This window comes from Erigeron canadensis, chromosome 8 (genome assembly GCF_010389155.1).
Source record: "Erigeron canadensis isolate Cc75 chromosome 8, C_canadensis_v1, whole genome shotgun sequence".
NCBI lineage: Eukaryota > Viridiplantae > Streptophyta > Magnoliopsida > Asterales > Asteraceae > Erigeron > Erigeron canadensis.
In genome coordinates, this window is record NC_057768.1 from 24,210,694 (window position 1) to 24,230,754 (window position 20,061).

At 31.1% G+C, this 20,061-nt stretch overlaps 2 protein-coding genes across 2 annotated transcripts; both read left to right on the forward strand.

Annotated features, from left to right (window-relative positions):
* The first annotated feature begins 9,406 nt into the window (after positions 1 to 9,406).
* LOC122580055 (probable WRKY transcription factor 48) lies at positions 9,407 to 12,382 on the forward strand. Its single transcript, XM_043752326.1, has 3 exons — positions 9,407 to 9,833; positions 11,159 to 11,302; positions 11,715 to 12,382. The coding sequence occupies exons 1-3, from the start codon at positions 9,484 to 9,486 to the stop codon at positions 12,163 to 12,165; spliced, it is 945 nt and encodes a 314-aa protein (XP_043608261.1). The 5' UTR covers positions 9,407 to 9,483; the 3' UTR covers positions 12,166 to 12,382.
* A 1,364-nt stretch (positions 12,383 to 13,746) lies between these two features.
* Positions 13,747 to 19,050, forward strand: LOC122578594 (GPN-loop GTPase QQT2). Its single transcript, XM_043750579.1, has 7 exons — positions 13,747 to 13,830; positions 13,942 to 14,098; positions 14,229 to 14,349; positions 15,046 to 15,272; positions 15,749 to 16,039; positions 16,522 to 16,727; positions 18,390 to 19,050. Exons 2-7 carry the CDS (start codon positions 13,976 to 13,978, stop codon positions 18,673 to 18,675), a joined length of 1,254 nt encoding a protein of 417 aa, XP_043606514.1. The 5' UTR covers positions 13,747 to 13,830; positions 13,942 to 13,975; the 3' UTR covers positions 18,676 to 19,050.
* The last annotated feature ends 1,011 nt before the right edge of the window (positions 19,051 to 20,061 follow it).

Here is a 20,061-nt window from a genome sequence, read left to right on the forward strand (position 1 = left end):
TTATACACCCGAATTCAATTGGCGATCTTCAGATACAGTCTTCACCTTCACATGTAACTGATCTAATCTATGATTCATTTACCGCATCACACAACAAAAACAAACAGTTTTTCATTGCACCATGTATGGATTGGTAAGTACCTCTATCTAACTTCATTAACTGTTGTAAGATTTTAAGTTTCTAGTTTTAGTTTTATTGATAATAGTTATTATTTTGAATCAATTTAAACGATAGGAATCATTGGGTGCTCTTACTAGTCTTGCCTAGAAGTCGCATTGTCTATGTTTTGGATTCAACCCATGCGAAATCTAAAAGGAAGCCAGAATCATATCTGATCAAACCATTACTTGACAAGTAAGTAATTTATTGATATGTTATGTGTAATGTTTCCAGTTTTGGTTGTTGTCACGCTTTTAATATATACAACCTTGTTTATTTTATATGTACTACTGTTTGCTTGATCATAGTTAATAAGTTAATCTGTATTTTGTTGTTGGCAAGTTTTTTTATGCCTGATGCTTGACAAGTGTATAGGCTGGTACTTATGTAGTTAGGCAGCCGGGTGTAGTAAACCGGCTAGTAATGCTACTAGTATTCGTGTAGTCATGCTCCCGTGTTTATATGTATAGTTAGACGGGTTAGTGTATGTATATGTTGGTGTGGTCTGTAGTTAAAGCTTGTATTACATATTGTGTGTATATATGTTTGAATTAGGGTTAGGGTTATGGTTAGGTCGGTATGACCAAGACTGATGTTGCTATTCAAAGTTTATCGAAAGTAATCGTTGCATTATATGCTGCCAAAGCAGCTTTGTAATACTGTTGCTGCTGTCAAAAGTAATTGTATGTGGAATTATAGTGTTACACTACTGCTGCTGCTGTTTTCGTGTATATAATATCGTGTTACACTGCTGCTGCTTTTTATCTCTATATATAAAACAACTCTGCTATACTGCTGGTCTTTGTGTGTATATAATGAGTTCATTAGTTATATATATATATATATATATATCTTTCGTTGTTGCCATATTAGATACCTACTGCTGTTGGATTGTTTTATATGCATGCATGTGATCCCTTGTTAGCTTTTGAAATTATGATATTTTTATACACTTGCTATGGCTAAAACAATGTTTTTTTTCGACTAAAACAATGTTTTTTTTCTTTCATGGTATGCATTTTATTTGAGTTAACTATTTTCGTATGTTTATTTAATAGCTCAAACTAACATATTGTTTTCCATATAGGGCTATTATAAAATATAGTCCAAGTATTTTGGCTAGACCAGTGACATGGATCATGGCCGAGGTATATAGTTAATTTTTTATTTTGCAACTTTATGTTTATGCTTTCATTTGTCTGATTATTATATTTTCTTTACAATCTAGTGCAATCGGCAAAAGGAATCATGGGAGTGTGGGTACTATATTTGCAAATGGTTGTCACTTTGTGATGTAACATCAATATATTTTTCCTCAGCAGGTCTGTTTTAGATTTGTATTAAAATTTTCTTATTCTATATGAAGCATGGTATTTTGTCAATCATTATGGTTTCATATATTGATATTCATTTGTAGACTCCATGGAAAACACAATGCTTTTCGAAAGCTGAAGTGGATGGAATTGCTATCTCAATTGTCAAGCGGCTAAATATTTGCTACTTTAAACGATAATATGTCTTTGTAAGCTTTAGATCTTAATTTATCCGTAGCTAAGTAGTTCTCTTTAACAATGATGTCGCATATATGTACGTTATCTTTAATGTCTTCGAATATGTTTCATCTTGATGGTGTTTTTGTAAACTCATGGGGCATTTGGATATATATATGTGTGTGTGTGTGTGTTTATGATCTTTGCTTTTTATATGATGTTTGAATGAATGAGTAAAGTCATAGTAGCATTGTGAGTATTGGTATGGATTATTAAAGTGTATAGGATAGTATAATTTGTAAGTTGTGCAGATGGCATACAGGACTCGTATACAGAACATATTTTTAGGAAAAATGTTATTGAAATCATACACGGTTGGAAAGCAAATGTGTTAAAAAATAGTTTTCAGACACAGTTATATTAGTGTTTCTTACACGGGTGAAGAACCGTGTCAAAAGATAACCTTTTTGACACGGGCATAAAACCGTGTATAAAGGGGGTAAGCATTAGTTACACTACCCTTTTACATGGGCTCATAACCATGTCAAAAGATACTTTTCGACCGTGTCAGAAGCCATTTTTTTTAGTAGTTATGCGACTCGAGTTATCATAAGATAAATAAGGACAGTGTATTATAGTGTCATATTTGTTACATATATTGCGTGACAAATTCATTGTATCAAATTTATAAAATTAGTATATATGATTGAATTGTAAATTGACGCTTGATCATTTGTATTGGAGGTTAAATCGGTTCTTAAATAAGTGGACAGTTAAGAAAATGTTATAGGATACGACGATAACTTAGATACATAGCTAAGTAAATAATTAATTATGTAATTACTTAATATTAACAAAAGAGTATCTAAAGAATAATTTACTTAGTCAATCTTGTCGTTGCGTTAATAGCACAATGGCAAATAAATGTCGATTCAATTAAGGCTTGGATTTGAGTCGGGTCTTAAGGTAGCAAGGTTTATCTTTATTACTTGATGTTTCCGACCAAATTAATATGGGATTTTCCTACCTATTAGATATAGCTAGGGTGAAAAATCTCTAACATGAATTCGGTTAAGACAATATAGTCTAATTAAATTCATTGTTGTAACATTTAGTCTGTATCTATAAAAAAAAAATTAATAAATAATAATAATAATACGGTAAAAGAAGAATAACAGACATACTTTCTCGCTGATCTAAGATAGAGTATTTTATTTTATTCTATATATTATCATTTCTCATAGTAATTATGCATAAAATAACTCTATTACAACTAGTCGATTTCATACATTTGGATGTCGTTATATGATCCCCTTAAAGTTTAAACTTTTTGACAATGTATTCTTAAATTTATTATAGATTTTTAAATTTTTTTTAAATTTTTAATATTTTGCCCTTTTTTAAATTTATTTTTTTTCTAATATCGTCTCTGCTCACGTGATATTATTTTTGTTATAAACCCGTTATAGCTAGGTCACACTTAAAAAGAAAAAAAACTCATGAAATATTTTAGCTTTAAATAAAATAAAGAGTAAATTACACGGATGATATCTAAAGTATACCCCAGGTTACTCTTTTTGATACAAACTTTTGAATTTTCACTCAGACCATACCTAAACTTACATTTTTTCACATTGATCATACCCAGAGTTTCACTTTTCCACTCAGACCATACCTATCACTAACGACCGTCTATTTGGCTGTTAAGTCAAGCCACGAGCCGTGCACGTGAGGTATCAAATACGTAATTTCATATATATTTCAAGTATCATTCGTGTAATTTATTCAAATACTAATTATTAAAAATTTAAAGTTTTATTTATATTTATTTATTAATTTGGGTAGATATGATATTTTGTATGAGAAAATTATATATATATATATATATATATATATATATATTTGTATTGTATTTGAAGAAATTTTGGGTAGATATGATATTTTGATGATACCTGAAATATACATGAAATTACGTATTTGATACCTCACGTGCACGACACGTGGCTTGTCTTAACAGCCAAATAGACGGCCGTTAGTGATAGGTATGGTCCGCGTGAAAAAGTGAAACTTTGGGTATGATCAATGTGGAAAAGTGCAAGTTTAGGTATGGTCCGGGTAAAAATTCAAAAGTTTGTATCAAAAGAGTACTGAGGTGTTCGACTGAACTCGTTGGCTCCACGTCCACCAAAAGTAGGTAACCTTCGTCACCGTTGGTTCCCGTAACCAAACCTTTCTTATCTTTTTTTTTTTATTATGTCCTTCTGAAGGGCTTGCGGTTCATTACACCAAATTCAGTAAACTATCGAAAGAGTACCAAATGTTGACGGTAACGAAGGTTACCGGGCCGGTGCGGCCGGTTACCGGGAAACTTTTGGTTCCCAAGAAACTACGTTCCCTTTGTAAAGTAGGCCTTTTTATACTTTAGGTATGTTCCGTGTAAATTAATCTAAAATAAAAGTCGATTGAAACTTGTAATATAAATATTTTATTTTTTGGTTCAAACTTTGAAACCGGGAAAATAATGTTTCAATCATATAAAAGACTTGATCAAAATATATTTCATTTCATGCACACGAACCGTTGCCAAGTGAAACCGAAAACCCGTTTACACATAACCGGTTCCCGGTCAACTAACCTCATCGTATGAATGCAAAATGCGTCCCCTCATTTATGGCGACGGCCACGTCATCCGGTCAAAGCAAAGCCGGTGGCAAATTCTCTATCAGTGATTGACAGCAACCGGTTCTGCAAATGCGTCCAAAGTGCAAACCAAACTCGCTTTCAAAATTTTGTTTACCCTCCTCGACATTTTAAATTCATTTCTAGATATTTCATTTGAACCATCAACCATGTATACATATTATTTTGAGATGTATAAATACGTGTATATATTTATAAAAATTATCACACCTCCCATTTTTAGGAATAGTTATATACGAAATTATTAAATTACTTTTAATAAACACCCATTATGAAAATAGTTTTTATTAAATATCAAATTTGTTCTTAATAAAATTAACTTACACTTTAAACCTTTATTTTAATAATTAACACTTTAAGTCTTTATTTTTTAAAAATTCTTATTATCACAATTACATCAACCTGCACCACTTGACACCGTCACTACCACCAATTGTATCATCACCGATACCACTAGACCGCATTCCCATCACCAACGTCGCAGCATTGCGTGGGTACCCTGATCGTAATAACTTATGCTTTTACCACATATATCAATGTTACCCATTATTTTTTCTAATATACTATTTCCAAAATATGGAGTATTTAATTTTTAATAAATGCCCTCTAAACTACATATTATGAAAGTTATGCACTTTTTGTAGTCTAGACTTATGAGTAATTTTAATTTAGTCTCTAAATATAAATGATTTCCTTTAAATATTAAGAAAATGATTCATGTAAATCTATTATTTCTTTTGGTTATGTCGTATCAACCAAATTCAACTACCTATATTTATTTGATATTATTTATAAAAAAAAAACTTTATTATTCTTACTTAAAATTTTAATGCATATACAATAACAATTATTATTATTTTATTTTGAGTTTCATTCTTTTTAATTAATTTAAATTTCATTTCCACCATAATTCATTTCATTCAAATTCCATTCTTTGAAATTACATCTCCTTTAACAAGTTTCATCACAATCTAAACTATCTAATATTAATTTATTCTCTTTTGCTGTTGAAAGATACATTAACAATAATTTGAACTATTTTTGTAAGTGTTCAAATAATAATCAAGGTGTCTACAGAATTGTTGTGTTGGGATCAAAACTTCACTTGTTAATGTAATTATAAATAGTGATCGACGTATATAGTTTAGCGAGTATTTAGTTATTCTTTTGATTCAAATAAATAGACTTGAAGAAGTCCGAATGATTTCGAGAAAACATATTGTTTGACCTTAATTTGAATATCCAAAGTGTTAACCTTTATACTTTAATCTTAAATATATCTTTTTTGTGTGATATAAAACTTAATGAAAATTATATCATTGAAAACAATTATAAAACACAATCAATTCATATAACTTTGATCAATTATTATCTAATACAAAGAAAATTACATATAGTCAAAGTTGCAAAATTTAGACTTAAAAAATTTAAAACATAACATTTTTAATGGGACGAAGAGAGTACTTAATTAGGTGTAGCTTAGTCTGGTGTCAAACTTAATACCACAACTCACCTTATAATCCAATGGACGAGTAGTTTCAAAATATATTAATCAAAGTTATATGATTCGAGCAACTGTTAATATGACTTATATCACAACTTAATCAATACGAAACCTAAAGAAGAAGTATATGAAAATTAACTCCATATAAATATTGATTCCAGATTACTTTTTTTTTTTCAAATTTAGTTAAATAAAAAATTTGCAACAAAGTATATAATTTAAAGAATACATACCAATTCATCAACAAAGACTATCTCGAACGTTTTGATTTTCTTCGAGTTGTTCCACTCTGAAACAGTCCATACATGCACAACACGGAGTCGTAGATGATGGTTAACATGTATTCGCTTAAGATCTTCAAGATGAACTAATGTGGTCTTATTTTTTGTTGTTCAATAATAAGCCATAACGAAACTATAACGGAAAACAAACTAAATTAAAAGAGATAATAATAACAATAATATAAGAATTAAATGTTAAATAATAATAATGATGATTAGATATGAACAAAGTATATAAATAAAAAAAACCTTTAGGTAGTCAATCGTAGTTTTTTTTTAGCCGTAGGTTTGTTTTTGGGAGAGAAAAAGATTTATTTTTTTATTTTTTAATATAATAAGAATACATATAAAATTTTAATTAAAAAGATATAAAAAAATAAAGGATTAACAAGAATAAAGAATTATGCTCAAGGAGGTAGATTAGGGTGCCAAGTGTACATCCAACCTCTCTTTTAGTTATCTATAATATAACTAAAAGAGGGGGTTGAGAGTACACCTGTCACCCTTAATCTCCCTTCTTTAGCATAATACTCTCTTCTTATTAATTTTCTATATTTTTAATATGTATTTAATAATAATTGATTTTCTTATTATCTATAATATAATAAAAGAGTAGGTTGGAGGTACACTTGGCACCCTTAATCTCTCTTCTTTAGCCTAATACTCTCTCCTTATATTAATTCTCTATTTTTTTTAATATTTATTTAATAAAAAATGATTTTTTTACTACGGAGTATTATCTATATATATACCACTAAAAAAAACTCTCACATATTTTCAACCCTAAAAAAACCTGCGGCAAAAAAAAAAACCATCCACTACCAAAAAGGTTTTTCATTTATTTATATACTTTGTTTATATTTAATTATTATTATTATTTAACATTGAATTCTTATGTTTTTGTTATTATTATTTTTTTAAATTTAGTTTGTTGTCCATTATAAGTTTGTTATGGCTTCTTCTTCAACAACAAAAAATAAGACCACATTTGTTCATCTTGAAGATCTTGAGCCAACACATGTTAACCATCATTTACAACTTTGTGTTGTGCATGTATGGACTGTTTCTGAGTGGAACAACCCGAAAAAAATCAAAACGTTCGAGATGATCTTTGTTGATGAATTAGTATGTATTTTTCAAATTATATAGTTTACACTTTTAGAATATAAGAAACTGTAAAATTTTTATTTAACAAAAGTTGAAAAGAAAGGTAAACTGTAATTAATATTTATATTGAGTTAATTTTCGTATGTTTCTTCTTTATCTTTTATATTGATTAAGTTGTGATATATGACTTGACTAATCTACATATTATATATTAACTTTTGTATTTGTAACCTACATTAACTCTTAGTATTTATTACCCATTACTTCTTCAACCTTTTGTCTTATTTTCATCGTTTTATGTTTTATTTTTAGTTATTTAATTCTATTCAGTATATTTAATATATTTGAATTTCAATTTTTTAGATTTCATTGATAAATTTTGAAACTACCGTGCATCAGACGGGCCTGAACACTAATATTATTATAGATAATACTCTTAATAAGTTAATTTATACAATCAATCATTAAACTATTATATAAATTACACTAACATTTTTTATATCAATTACGTACACCATTAACCACTACTATTATCATCAACATTCATATAGTATGTAAACATTCATATAGTATGTATTAAATTTGAGCAATATTCATCGGTTACGAAACTAAAAAGGGAAATTATTTATTATAACAAAAGTTTCACCGAAGAAATTAATTCAACTTTAACTTAACATTATGTATGCGTCAGGCTTTTGACTCTTACGTATCATTCTCATACTTATAATGTATTCTTGAGCTTATTTTTTTTAAGGTTAAGAAAGGAACAAATAATAAAAGTTTTAATTTCTTCATTCTGAAAATTCTTTTAGATAAAAAAAAAGAAAGGAGATGATATATAGCTACGAAAAGTCTAATTAAGCATTTTTGTTCCAATACTTTCTGTGCAAAATTAATGTTTTAAATACCGGTATTTTAGTCGTACTGGGAGTATGGTGCCCGATATCGGTATTACCACCAATATTACCGGTATAGTTAATTTTATATTTTAATTTATATATGCATATAAATGCTACAAAATTTGTTATAACTTAATAAAAATATTCATAATACAATTACAATCCCCTCAGAAATAATACCAAATATGTATTTTATAACAACATATAAGTTTTAAAGCTTATAAACAACAAAAAATAACATCAAAGTATCATAAAAGTCATTCAAACAAATAATAAAAAAATTATAAATGAAAAAACGGGTTTTACAATACCGGAAATACCGAAAAATACCAGCGGTAATAAATAGTGAAAATACCGCAAAAAATAACAGACTAGTTGTACCAGAATACACTTCAATTCCGATATTACCGGTAAATACCGAATTACCAACTAGTTTATATTGTTATTTAAAACATTGCCCAAAATGGTTAGACTTGATATTAAAGTATTCATTGTTTATAAAATTATCAATTTGACCCTAATGTCAACAATATATACGGAGTATATATTTTACCTTCTGTTTTAAATATATGGTAAATAAGAATGAGGTGTGAATAAATGGATTATTGGTGAAGTCATATGTACGTCTTGTTAGTGTTTTGAGATTAAAAGTGACTTATCGTTAATTTGACAGTCAGAATGAAATAATGCTAGGAAGTATTGTTGGGAGATCCCCAGTGGTGGTGAATTTTGTATTATGAAATAAGAAAAATGATAAATCCTTCTAACCAAATAACCTTATAATCTTTTTAATATATTAAGAAGATGACATGTGATATCCACTAATTCTTTTTCCTAATCTTGCCCCTTGATTTTTTCACATGTACTCAACTCATAATTAGAAGAATTAGTAGGTTATTTAGTTAAAAGAATTAATCATTTTCCATTAAATAACTAGTGAATTCTGTATTATGAAAAAATTTGATGGTTCCATAGTACTTCCATGTAGGCAAATAAAATTTTTTTATTATTATTTTTTTAATCTTTTGTCAATAAGTATATAAGGGGTCAACTTCAATTTACTAATTTTGAAGGGTATAACATGTGTATTACAAAAAGTATATAAATATATTCACGCACTTTGTTAATGTGATGTTGCATAGATGTAAACCAAAAAAACCTCTTCACACTATAAACTCAAAAAACCAAACACACTATATATTAATTATATCTATATCTATCTATCTATCTATCTATCTATCTATCTATCTATCTATCTATATATTTCTCTCTCATTGTAGAACCTACAAATGAATAATCTATGCTTTTTATAAGTCTAACACATATATAACTAAAAAAAATAATGGCAAATTCAACTTTTTCCGATCAGATTCCATCTGTCTTTGGTGGTGGTGGGTTTTATGACATGTTGGGTTTTCAAGACTATGGTGGTGGTGGTGCTTCACTTTTTGATATGCTTCAACAACCTACACCACCGCAGGATTTGGTGGTTGAGCCAGCTGCACCGTCAGGTTCTACCGTGCCGGAGACATTAGAGATTATGGTTAATACTCCGACCACAAATTCTTCATCAATATCATCTTCTTCAAATGAACATGTGAATAATAATTTTGATGTGGAGAATAGCAATAATAATAGTGCAAAATCAGATATTATTGCTGATGATGATCAACAAAAGACTACTAATAAACAGTAAGAAATATTTTTTGTAAGCCTTTTGTTGTCACAAGTGATTTGCTTGATAACATTTTTATTTAATAATATTCTGTCGTTCAAAAAAAAAAAAGTTAAGAAATATTTCTTTTTATAATTGAAGATTTTATACGCAAACATAAACTTATAGTATTAAGTTGGAACTGTCGTACTAATATGTGTTTTTTATTCAATTTTAATGGATTTATTATTTTGTGAAAAGTGAAGAATAAAACTCATGCTACTCGTTTTCACACACATACACGCACAACTATTTGGATTAATTTGCACATAAATTAGGTGAGTTTTTGAAAAAAAAATCTTTATTTTGCTAATGTTGACAGTTAACATATAGAAGTTTTTTTTTTTTTTTTGCTATCGATAAAATATAGAATTAATAAAGAAAGCCATTTTCACACGCATTCACACGTACACAAGGATTTTGAATTTCTGATGATCATTTTTTAGTTTTTAATGGAATAATTAAGAGTAAAAAGATAAATTTGATCTCCTGTTTTTGGGTTGCATATTCCTGTTACATTTTCCCAAAATTTTGTCATGTATGAAATATAAAATAACTATATGAAGACAATAGTAGGAAAAATTAACCTATTTGTTAGGTTAACATTTTAGTCAATTAAAAATCTTCAATAAAATATAGAAACCTAGCTACTTCCCCGCTCAATTTCTTTCAAAGTTGAACAAAATATATACTTAATTTACAAAATATATTATTAAGTTATAGCTAAAATAAACGAACTATTTTTTTTAGGAAAATGCTAAAGGAAGCCCTTAGAGCTTCACTTAAGGTACATAAAAATTTTATGTACCTTAACGAAAGATCTTAGGGCTTTGTTTAGTAAAACTTTTTTTTTTATTAACAAATGGAGCCTATAAACCGGCAAGTTGTTTACATACAAATCATAGTTTGAACCTCAGTCTGTGACATGTTTGTTAGATTTTTTCCTAAAAATATCGCTATGTACGTGATAGAGTAAGCTCAGTTAATACAATATAATCTATCTTGAGTAGCACTTCTATCGGTTGGAAGTGATTGTAAAAAAAAAGGTCTATATATCAATAAAAAGTGATGATTAATAAAACATTAACTTTTTCAAAAAAACATAACAACTTAGTGTTTATAAAATGATTATATATATATATATATAGTTATGACATAATTTAAAAAATGTCTTTTATTTTGCTTTACATAAAACAAAAATAGATTAGAAGAAAACAAGAAAAAGATAGCATTAATTATTTTGTGTAATCTATCATATCATTAAAATATTGTTTTAAGATGTGGGTGTTATTTATGCATGTAGGTTGAAAGCCAAAAAGAAAAACCCAAAAAAAGAAAAAGAGCCGAGATTTGCGTTCATGACAAAGACTGAAGTTGATAACTTGGATGATGGCTATAGATGGAGAAAGTACGGCCAAAAAGCTGTCAAAAACAGCCCTTTTCCAAGGTACACTTCACCTTACCAATCTTTAATTTGTTTGTTCTATAAAGAGGCAAGAGTGTAGTCGGCTTCTTTTATATATCGGTAAAAACCATCGGCAAGCATCAGCTACTCTATAGCACGTGTGTCGGCTAGTTTAAAGTTCCTAAGAATGATCGTGATCGAATCATATAAAACAATTATAATCAATATTGTCGAAAAAGACTACATATGAAATACAGTATATAAACCGTCATACCTCTACTAAAAAGTAAAAAGCTGCTTTCCAGATCATTTGTCTGGGTGATCGGTGAATTATATATGTACACTAATCCATCATCCATGTGTTAAATAGTAGTTACTAATCTTATGGTTAAAACCAATACATACAAATGTAATATATATACTCGTATATTGACAATGCTTATGATATATATAGGAGTTACTATAGGTGCACAAGTGCATCATGTGGAGTGAAGAAAAGAGTTGAAAGATCATCAGAGGACCCATCAACAGTCGTGACAACTTATGAAGGAACTCATGCACATCCATGTCCCATGACACCTAGAGGAATGTTTTCGGAGACAACAACAACAACAACTACTTATGGTAGTGGGCTTAATGGTGGTATTGGTGGTGTTTCTTCATTTCTTTTGCCACAGATTTTCTATCAACAACAACAACCATCTCAATCTTTCTTTTACAATAATAACCACCAAAGTAGTAATTCTTCTTCTTCAAGTTTTAACGCTAGTACTCCCATGAACATAACTTCTAGTCCATCATCGTACCTTCAAGAAAGACAATCCTACCTTCAAGATGATGGTCTTCTTCAAGATATGTTTTCTTTCCAAGTCAGGAAAGAGGAGCCCAAAGAGGAACCTAGCTAGTTAATTAATTAAGGGTGTTTTAGGAAAGCTGATTAATTACTAGCTAGGGTTAATTATCTTTTGGGGGATGGGGAGATCATGTTTCCGTAGGTTAAATTAATTAGCTAGTTTTTGAAGGCAATAGCTATATATGTATGTTCAGTTGGTTTTTTGGTTTATTAATTACTAAACAATTTCCATATGTTGTTTTAATTAATTGGTCTTTAATTTTCTGGTAGCTTTTGTATCTAATTAATTATAATTATATATTTCTTCTTAGTTTTAGCTAGCTATATGCATGTATGGATTATCATTCTCATATTTCATGTGGTTGTACGTAAGGTTGTAACGAACAGAATGAACATGGTATGATATTATGACGTTATTATTATACGGCACGTTTCGAACAATAACTACCTCACTAGCTAGCTACAAGGGTAAGGACCACTAATTGTGTATGACAATTAGAGGACGCGTCTAAACCGTACATCGGCTATATATATTGCAAAGAGGCTTTTTAGGAAAACCTCATGCAATATTCATTATGTATAACACATAGTTTTATATGATAGTATATAAGTATAGATTGTACATCACTATTATTCACTACAAGAATTTGCACTAAACGACAATATATACTCATTTTTTGAAAAAAAAAAAAAAACAAAAAATGTTTATGAGGTGACGACGGATGCCCCAAAGGTTCATTGAATATTTTTGTATAATTTTTTATTTCACTCCTTTGGAAAATATTCCCATGACAAGTCACGCCTCAAAAACAAAATTATTTATTTTTTGGCTTTCTAAAATACCTTTAACATAAAGAGGAGTGAAATAGATTACTCGAAGAAGAAGGTCGGGAAAATAACCGCTAAAGTGATTCTTTAAAAGGGAGCCCAATCAAACATAACTGTTCTAGGCGGGGTGAGCCGACACCTTTGAATGGTGTTGGTCATACGGATTGTGAACGACTTCACCTCTGGCCTCTGGGCACGCCAGAACCGCATGAGTTCACCGGAGTGGAGCACAGTCCGCCAAAATTGACATAGGTTATGTGAATGACTAGTCATATGAAGTTGCTGAATAAATCGTTGAAGAGGTTTAAGGGTACATTGCTGCCAAAATTGACATAGGTTATGTGAATGACTAGTCATATGGAGTTGTTGAATAAATCGTTGAAGAGGTTCAAGGGTATATTGCTACTTACTCTGAGATCACTCCATTCTCAAATAGTTGGAAAGAAGGCTAACAGATGGACGTGAGATAACTCTTTTCTCTTCATTAGAAATAGAACTTAGACCTTCTTTCTTCTAGATTAAAGAAGACTACTCTCTGACCGGACCGGATCGGATCGGACCAGACCAGATGATAGAGTTGGCTGGCATAAAGAGAACAAGATGTTATATCGCAGAAACGAAACGAAAAATCTTTATGTCGCAAAGCAAACACATATATCCAGACAATAACAGGATTAGCAGCCCTTGAAATATTGGGCCTCTTTAGCCCTCGTCATAGGCCCATGTTAGATTTTATATTAACCCAAAACAAAGGAGGTTCTATATTAATTTTTATTCAATTTAACATTTCTAAAAGAGACATTTACTTGCGAAAATCCCTCAAAGTATTAGGTTTACAATTTCTTCATATATTTCTCGTTGAATCAAAAGCAGCTCCATTTACTGCTCGGTATGTTTTCTTAAATATTTGACCTTATAACAATAACAATATTTTCATCTTTCTTTCTTTTGATTTTATCATTTTACTGCCGTAATTAATATGCCATTTTTATTATTTTAGGGTTTATCATAGTTTAGAAGAATCCTCTATAAAAATGGAAATTGATTCTGAGCCTTTGAAAGTATTAGAAGAACATAAACCATCAGCAGCAGCAGCTGCTGCATCATCATCATCATCAGCTATGCAAACCGAACCCTCGAATTCGGCCGAATTTAATGTAAAAACATTGGCTCAACTTCTAGTTTTTACTTTTTAGGGTTTATCATAGTTTGCGTTGTGTTTACTTTTTGTTGTTGACTTATTGAGTTTTACTTTAACTTATTTTTTTTGAAATATTTTGGTTATAGTCAACTGATGGAACGAATGACGATATCGCTATGTCGATGGAGAAGCTGCAGATAGAAAAGTCTGCTTCCGCTTCGGGGTTTAAGAAAAAGCCGGTTATTGTTATTGTTGTTGGAATGGCAGGTATATATTATGTTACTGCTCATTTACCCTTTTTTAAGGTTTTTGATTGCAAGTGCATTTGGGACTGCGTATTTTAAGTGCGTATAGTGTATAGTGGTATTTGGAAAAGCAGGAATGCAGTTTCAAGTGTTTGGCTATTAGGTGTAATTTTTTTGCTAGATTCAAGGGAAAATAGACCGAGTTTTTACATAGATGAATGCTGCTTAATTTTGAGCACGAAAATTTAGCTTTAAGGGCATTTAGAGATATAACAAAAACCTTCGAAGGGGTTACTTTTAGAAACTGTTTATAAATAAGCACCTCCAATAGTGCTTAAAAAGTGCTCATTAAAGCGCTTAAAGAAATGCAATACTAAACATTCTTTGAGTATTATTATGGTCTGTATATATAGTAATAGTATTTGCATAGGAACCTTTTGTCATCTGAGAAGGAAAAAGAACACTTGAATTTTTAGATTTATTTGCGAAGGTCTTTTGCAACCTATTTGTGGAAGTTATCATCAAAGTTGTAACATAAAGTATAATTTTACTGCTCACATAGTATAACAGAGTAAATTTTTTGAGTGACGTAGTAGTTAAATGTTGCAGATATCCCTCTTAAAAGGATAGATAGATCTATTGTATTGCTCAAAATCAAAACCATAGGTTTAATTTAGTGATTATTAACCATGTGTACTCCACATCTTATAATACCTAGGGAGTGGGAAAACAACATTTCTTCATCGAACTGTGTGTCATACACAAGCTACCAACAAGAGGGGTTATGTGATGAATCTTGATCCTGCTGTTATGACTCTTCCGTTTGGCGCGAATATTGATATAAGGGACACAGTTAAATACAAGGAGGTCATGAAACAATTCAATCTTGGACCTAATGGAGGGATATTAACATCACTTAATCTGTTTGCCACAAAATTTGATGAGGTAATGGTGAACTGGTTGTTGTTTATTTCTTATAAATGTACATATATATCAGTGATGCTCAATAGCATGTAAAGCTTTAGTTAGTAGGGTAACGGGGGTTAAATATAACTGGTAATATTTAATGGGTGGGTTGGGTCAAACAGGTAACTTTTACGACCATCTCTGTTTAGTAAATGTTCTGTTATATACTTAGCCTGTCAGTGTCAAATATGATTACTTTAATAGGCTGTATTTTTATAACAAAAATGACTATATGTTTTATGTAAGTATAATCGTTACGGACAACTTTCTACCTGTTTTGTTCTAGCTAATGGTTTTTTAATTTACTTGTGTCACTCCTAAGTTAATGGCTTGTAATTTCCACATTCTAAACGGAATTCTCAATAGCTTGTCAAGCTTTGGCTGCTTGTCTCTATGATTTTTTCTTGTATTTTCTGGTCTCAAATAAGTAATATGTACGAACGTTGTGTTATTAGGTCATTCAAGTAATTGAGAGGCGAGCAGATGAACTCGATTATGTTCTTGTGGACACCCCTGGTCAAATTGAGATTTTCACTTGGTCTGCCTCTGGAGCAATTATTACTGAAGCTTTTGCTTCAACTTTCCCGACAGTGATTGCCTATGTTGTTGATACACCTCGTACTGAGAATCCACAAACTTTTATGAGCAACATGCTTTATGCTTGTAGCATTCTTTACAAGACCCGGTTGCCATTAGTTGTGGTATTCAACAAGACAGATGTAGCCCAGCACCAATTCGCTCTGGAGGTGAAGTACACTATTAAAAGTTCTCTCTATAATGCAATTTTCATATGCGGGTCGCAAAGGTCAAAATGGATAACCTTGTTATTGCTGCCTTGCTGGATGGGTGGGGTTGGTCTGATCAGCTACCACTTTTGCCTTCATGTTTTAATTTTTTGCAAATGGTTTTTATGCTAATGCTGGTTGCTATATATGATTGCTCAGACTAGCATTATCAAAATAGATTATCTCAACCTATTTTGCAAAGGGATTTAGGTAGTTTTTATGCATTTGGCTAGACTTTCAATGATTCTCAACCTGTAACACCTGCCAAAGTCTTCTCTGTTATATGTAAATGAGATGAACTTGCCATCTCTAATTTTAGTTGTGGAGTGCTGAAAGGATGTCATATGATACACCGAGTCAGATTAGTTTGTTAGTAGAAATTTACATCTTTTTGTGAAGATATCAAAGAATCTGAGTATGTGATTTTCTTGTTACTTAATTAGTGGATGGAAGATTTTGAGGTGTTCCATGCTGCACTGGAGTCGGACAATTCTTACACGTCAACCCTGACTCGAAGTCTTTCTCTTGCTCTTGAGGAATTCTATAAGAATTTACGAGCCGTTGGAGTTTCAGCAGTGTCTGGAGCTGGGATGGATGCCTTCTTTAAAGCTATTGATGCAAGTTCAGATGAGTACATGGAAACTTACAAGTATTGCCCTGACTCTCTTATCTATATCATACACAGACCACTTTATCCTCTGCATTTTTGATAATTATTTTCTTTCAGATAATGTGTTAAAGTTGGTATGTTTTAGTTTAGGTTTAATTGAGTCAGGTTGAGTTGATATTTCAATTAATTTCTTTAGATAACTAATGTGCTAATACTAACCACAGAGTTATGTTATTACTATAATACACTAAATTTTCTTAAAAAGCCAAATAGCCAATTTAGTATGCATCTAAATACACTCCTAATTATGTTTGACAAGCTCTTTTGTTTTTCAGTTCAATATTATAGGCATACATGTTTGATCACTTAATGATAAATCATGGCTCAAAAAGAGACTTACATAGGTAAATGTGTCATAATTTCCATTTCTAGTTCTTTCCAGATAGATATTCCCTTGTGCAGTGATATGTACATACATGGTCATGAACAGTTTTATTAAATTTATATGATCAGTTTGATACATGATGATATTTGTTATGAACTTTTCTTGCTTCTTGAGCAAACTCCATCTTATGGGTCTAAATTTTAGTTTTTCTTACACCATCTAAACGAGACCTGTGCGTAAATTATTATTTTTTCTGAAACCATCTAAGTGGGTGCGGGATCTTAAAAATGAAACTGTTGAATGATGAAGCAAAATGGACCTAAAACTTAAATTAGACAAAGTGTCAACAAGAGGGATATCCGAGCATAATTAGATATCTTAGTGTATTTAGGTCGCTTGTGCAGAGCGGACATGTTCTTCCGAAGGACTGTTGGATAATATTGTAAAATGAGTTGGTCGGGTGTGTTGTGTAACCGGTGAAATGAGTTCCATACTTGGTGGGCATCTTTTGTAATAAGTACTTGGCCGTGGACTTGGAAACCCTCGATTTTCCAAAACTAGATGGTATAATTCTACTAAAAACAAAAAAAATTCCTAGTTAACTTATGTAATACTGAGTCTAAAAACAAAAATTGCCTAGTTAAAATGGCCCTTTTCGAATAAGTCAATTTGTATGGGACCCTTCAGATCCACTCTAGGGGTTGGCTTGGGTCATCTCAAAACACTTCTGTGCTGGATTTCTTCGTATACTTCTCTGTACTTGCAACGTGCTAGCTGTTTAGAAGGTTGTATGCGCCAAAAACACACTTAAGATGACTTTTTACTTCGGCCCGTTTAAACAGTTTTTTTCTTAGTTAAAAGTTTTTAAGCCTTCCCCATTTGGAATTGAGTCAACTGACCAATTCAAATATGCATAAGAATATAAGATGATATGCTTTCTACCTATTTTTGTGATGTAGGCTTTGGAAAGTCAACACTAGTACACTACAAAACATTAAAAGTATACACAATCTGGAAGGCGTATATGTGATTGCTTCACGTACAGTGTAACCAATAGATAAGTTATTATAAATTGATAACACAATTAGTTAAGTAGTTTAGCATAACTTGTTAAATATTTATTTGAAAGATATGCCAATAAGAATGGAAATAATAGGCGTGAACTATGTCTTATTGCTATTTACTAGAAATAAAATGAATTTTGTCAAGTTTTGGTACGATTTTAATTTGATCCGGAGGTTTCATATCGTACAACCCCCATTTGCATTCTCGTTACAAGTTGTTTATTAGTCTCTTTTTTGTAAATATCTCTGCAGAGCTGAACTGGACAAAAGACGGGCAGAGAAGGAACGATTAGAGGAAGAACGCAGGAAAGAGAACATGGAAAAATTGAGGAAGGATATGGAGACATCTGGGGGAGGAACCGTTGTATTGTCTACTGGTTTGAAAGACGATGGTAAAAACATGATGGATGAAGAAGATGAGGAAGAAGAAGAAGAAGAAGAAGATGAAGATAAAGCAATTAAAATGTATAGTGATGATGATGACGATGATGATGACGAGGATGATGAAGATGAAGACATTGCCAACTTTAGGTTCTGAATGCAAATGAAGTATTCAACTATTGGGTTAAAATAGACTTCCATGAAATGGTACCATGTAAATGAACCAAACTATGGTTGGTACCTAGTGATTTTGTGGATGCTTGATTTTGCAGTGGTTCAGTGCTTTCTGTTATGAGATGTATGGTGTGTGAATATCGACCTGACCACAAAATTAGAACCAAACCATAGTGGCCATGGCTACATTTGGTTTAGGTCTGGAATTTTGAACTTATTTTAGAAAGCCGACTTTTGGTTCTAAGTTCTTTTCCAAATTACATGAAAACAGAAAAGTGGGAATCTTGCTAGTAAACTTGTAAACACTGTTTTCTCTGCACGTTCTTATAATTATTATATGGAAAATGACATTCTTTTATACTGAGTAATAATCCTCCTAAACATGACAAGATCTGACAAGCGTAATTTATTCAATTTCTTTTTTAATCCGACTATGTGATTGTAAAAAAATTGTTTAAGAGAATTTATCATTTTCTTAATCTATATTGCTAGTATGTTGGATACCCAGGCAGAAAGCGAGGGGAGTGTTCTTATTCTGCTTGTCTATTTTTCATGATTTCTTTCCTCCTACCTTTTACTATTCTTCATGCAAAGAATGTTTGTCCTTTTCTTTTCTTTATATTACATTATTTTTTTAACGGCAAACAGTATATTTGTGCATATATTAATCAATCCACTATCAAGGCGCCAGGGGCAAAAGTACAGAGTCTAGAAATATAAACAATTACACAATTTAGACGCTACCCGTAGCTTTAACTTATGTTAATTACGGCTAACCGAGACATAAAAAAAAAATCTAAAACATGAAAGCCGAGCCATCGTTTTTCACTTCGTGTTGTTTTTGATGTGACCCCAAACAAATTCCGAGGAAACAAGATCTCAAGATAACAAACAGCCAATTACGATAAAAGACCCAATCGGTTCAAGTTCCATAAATCCCATGTAGACCGGCTTTTCCTGTCCCGATAGTTTATCCAAAGAAAAGATAAAGAGATAATCGAATTGAGAATGTCTTTGCTGCTATCATGGATCGCATTGTGGTAAGCATTGTTCCTTGATTTCCAAAGTTGCCAATACCAAATAAACAATATGGCTTCCAATCAAACACGATTTGCAGGAGCAATGTTAGAGTCGTCACACCACGAATGAACACCATCAGGAGGTTCGCTCAGGATGTTAATTTTCACCTAGTCACTTAACAGGCTTTTCGTCTAATCAGCAACTTTACATAGATTAAATATATGATTAGACAACTCAACTCCCTGATTGCAATTCACACACCTCATCGAGCAAACATCGACCCCTTTAGCAAACAAATTGATACTTGTGGGTAGGCAGTCTCGCGTTAACCTCCATATGAAAAGATTAA

Excerpts from the sequence above, each read along its gene's own strand:
- LOC122580055 (XM_043752326.1), top strand. The coding sequence starts at position 9,484 with ATGGCAAATTCAACTTTTTCCGATCAGATTCCATCTGTCTTTGGTGGT. Across the intron at positions 9,834-11,158 it reads CAAAAGACTACTAATAAACA|GTTGAAAGCCAAAAAGAAAA; the intron begins GTAAGAAATATT and ends TTATGCATGTAG. Across the intron at positions 11,303-11,714 it reads AAAAACAGCCCTTTTCCAAG|GAGTTACTATAGGTGCACAA; the intron begins GTACACTTCACC and ends TGATATATATAG.
- LOC122578594 (XM_043750579.1), top strand. The coding sequence starts at position 13,976 with ATGGAAATTGATTCTGAGCCTTTGAAAGTATTAGAAGAACATAAACCA. Across the intron at positions 14,099-14,228 it reads CGAATTCGGCCGAATTTAAT|TCAACTGATGGAACGAATGA; the intron begins GTAAAAACATTG and ends TTTTGGTTATAG. Across the intron at positions 16,728-18,389 it reads GAGTACATGGAAACTTACAA|AGCTGAACTGGACAAAAGAC; the intron begins GTATTGCCCTGA and ends ATATCTCTGCAG.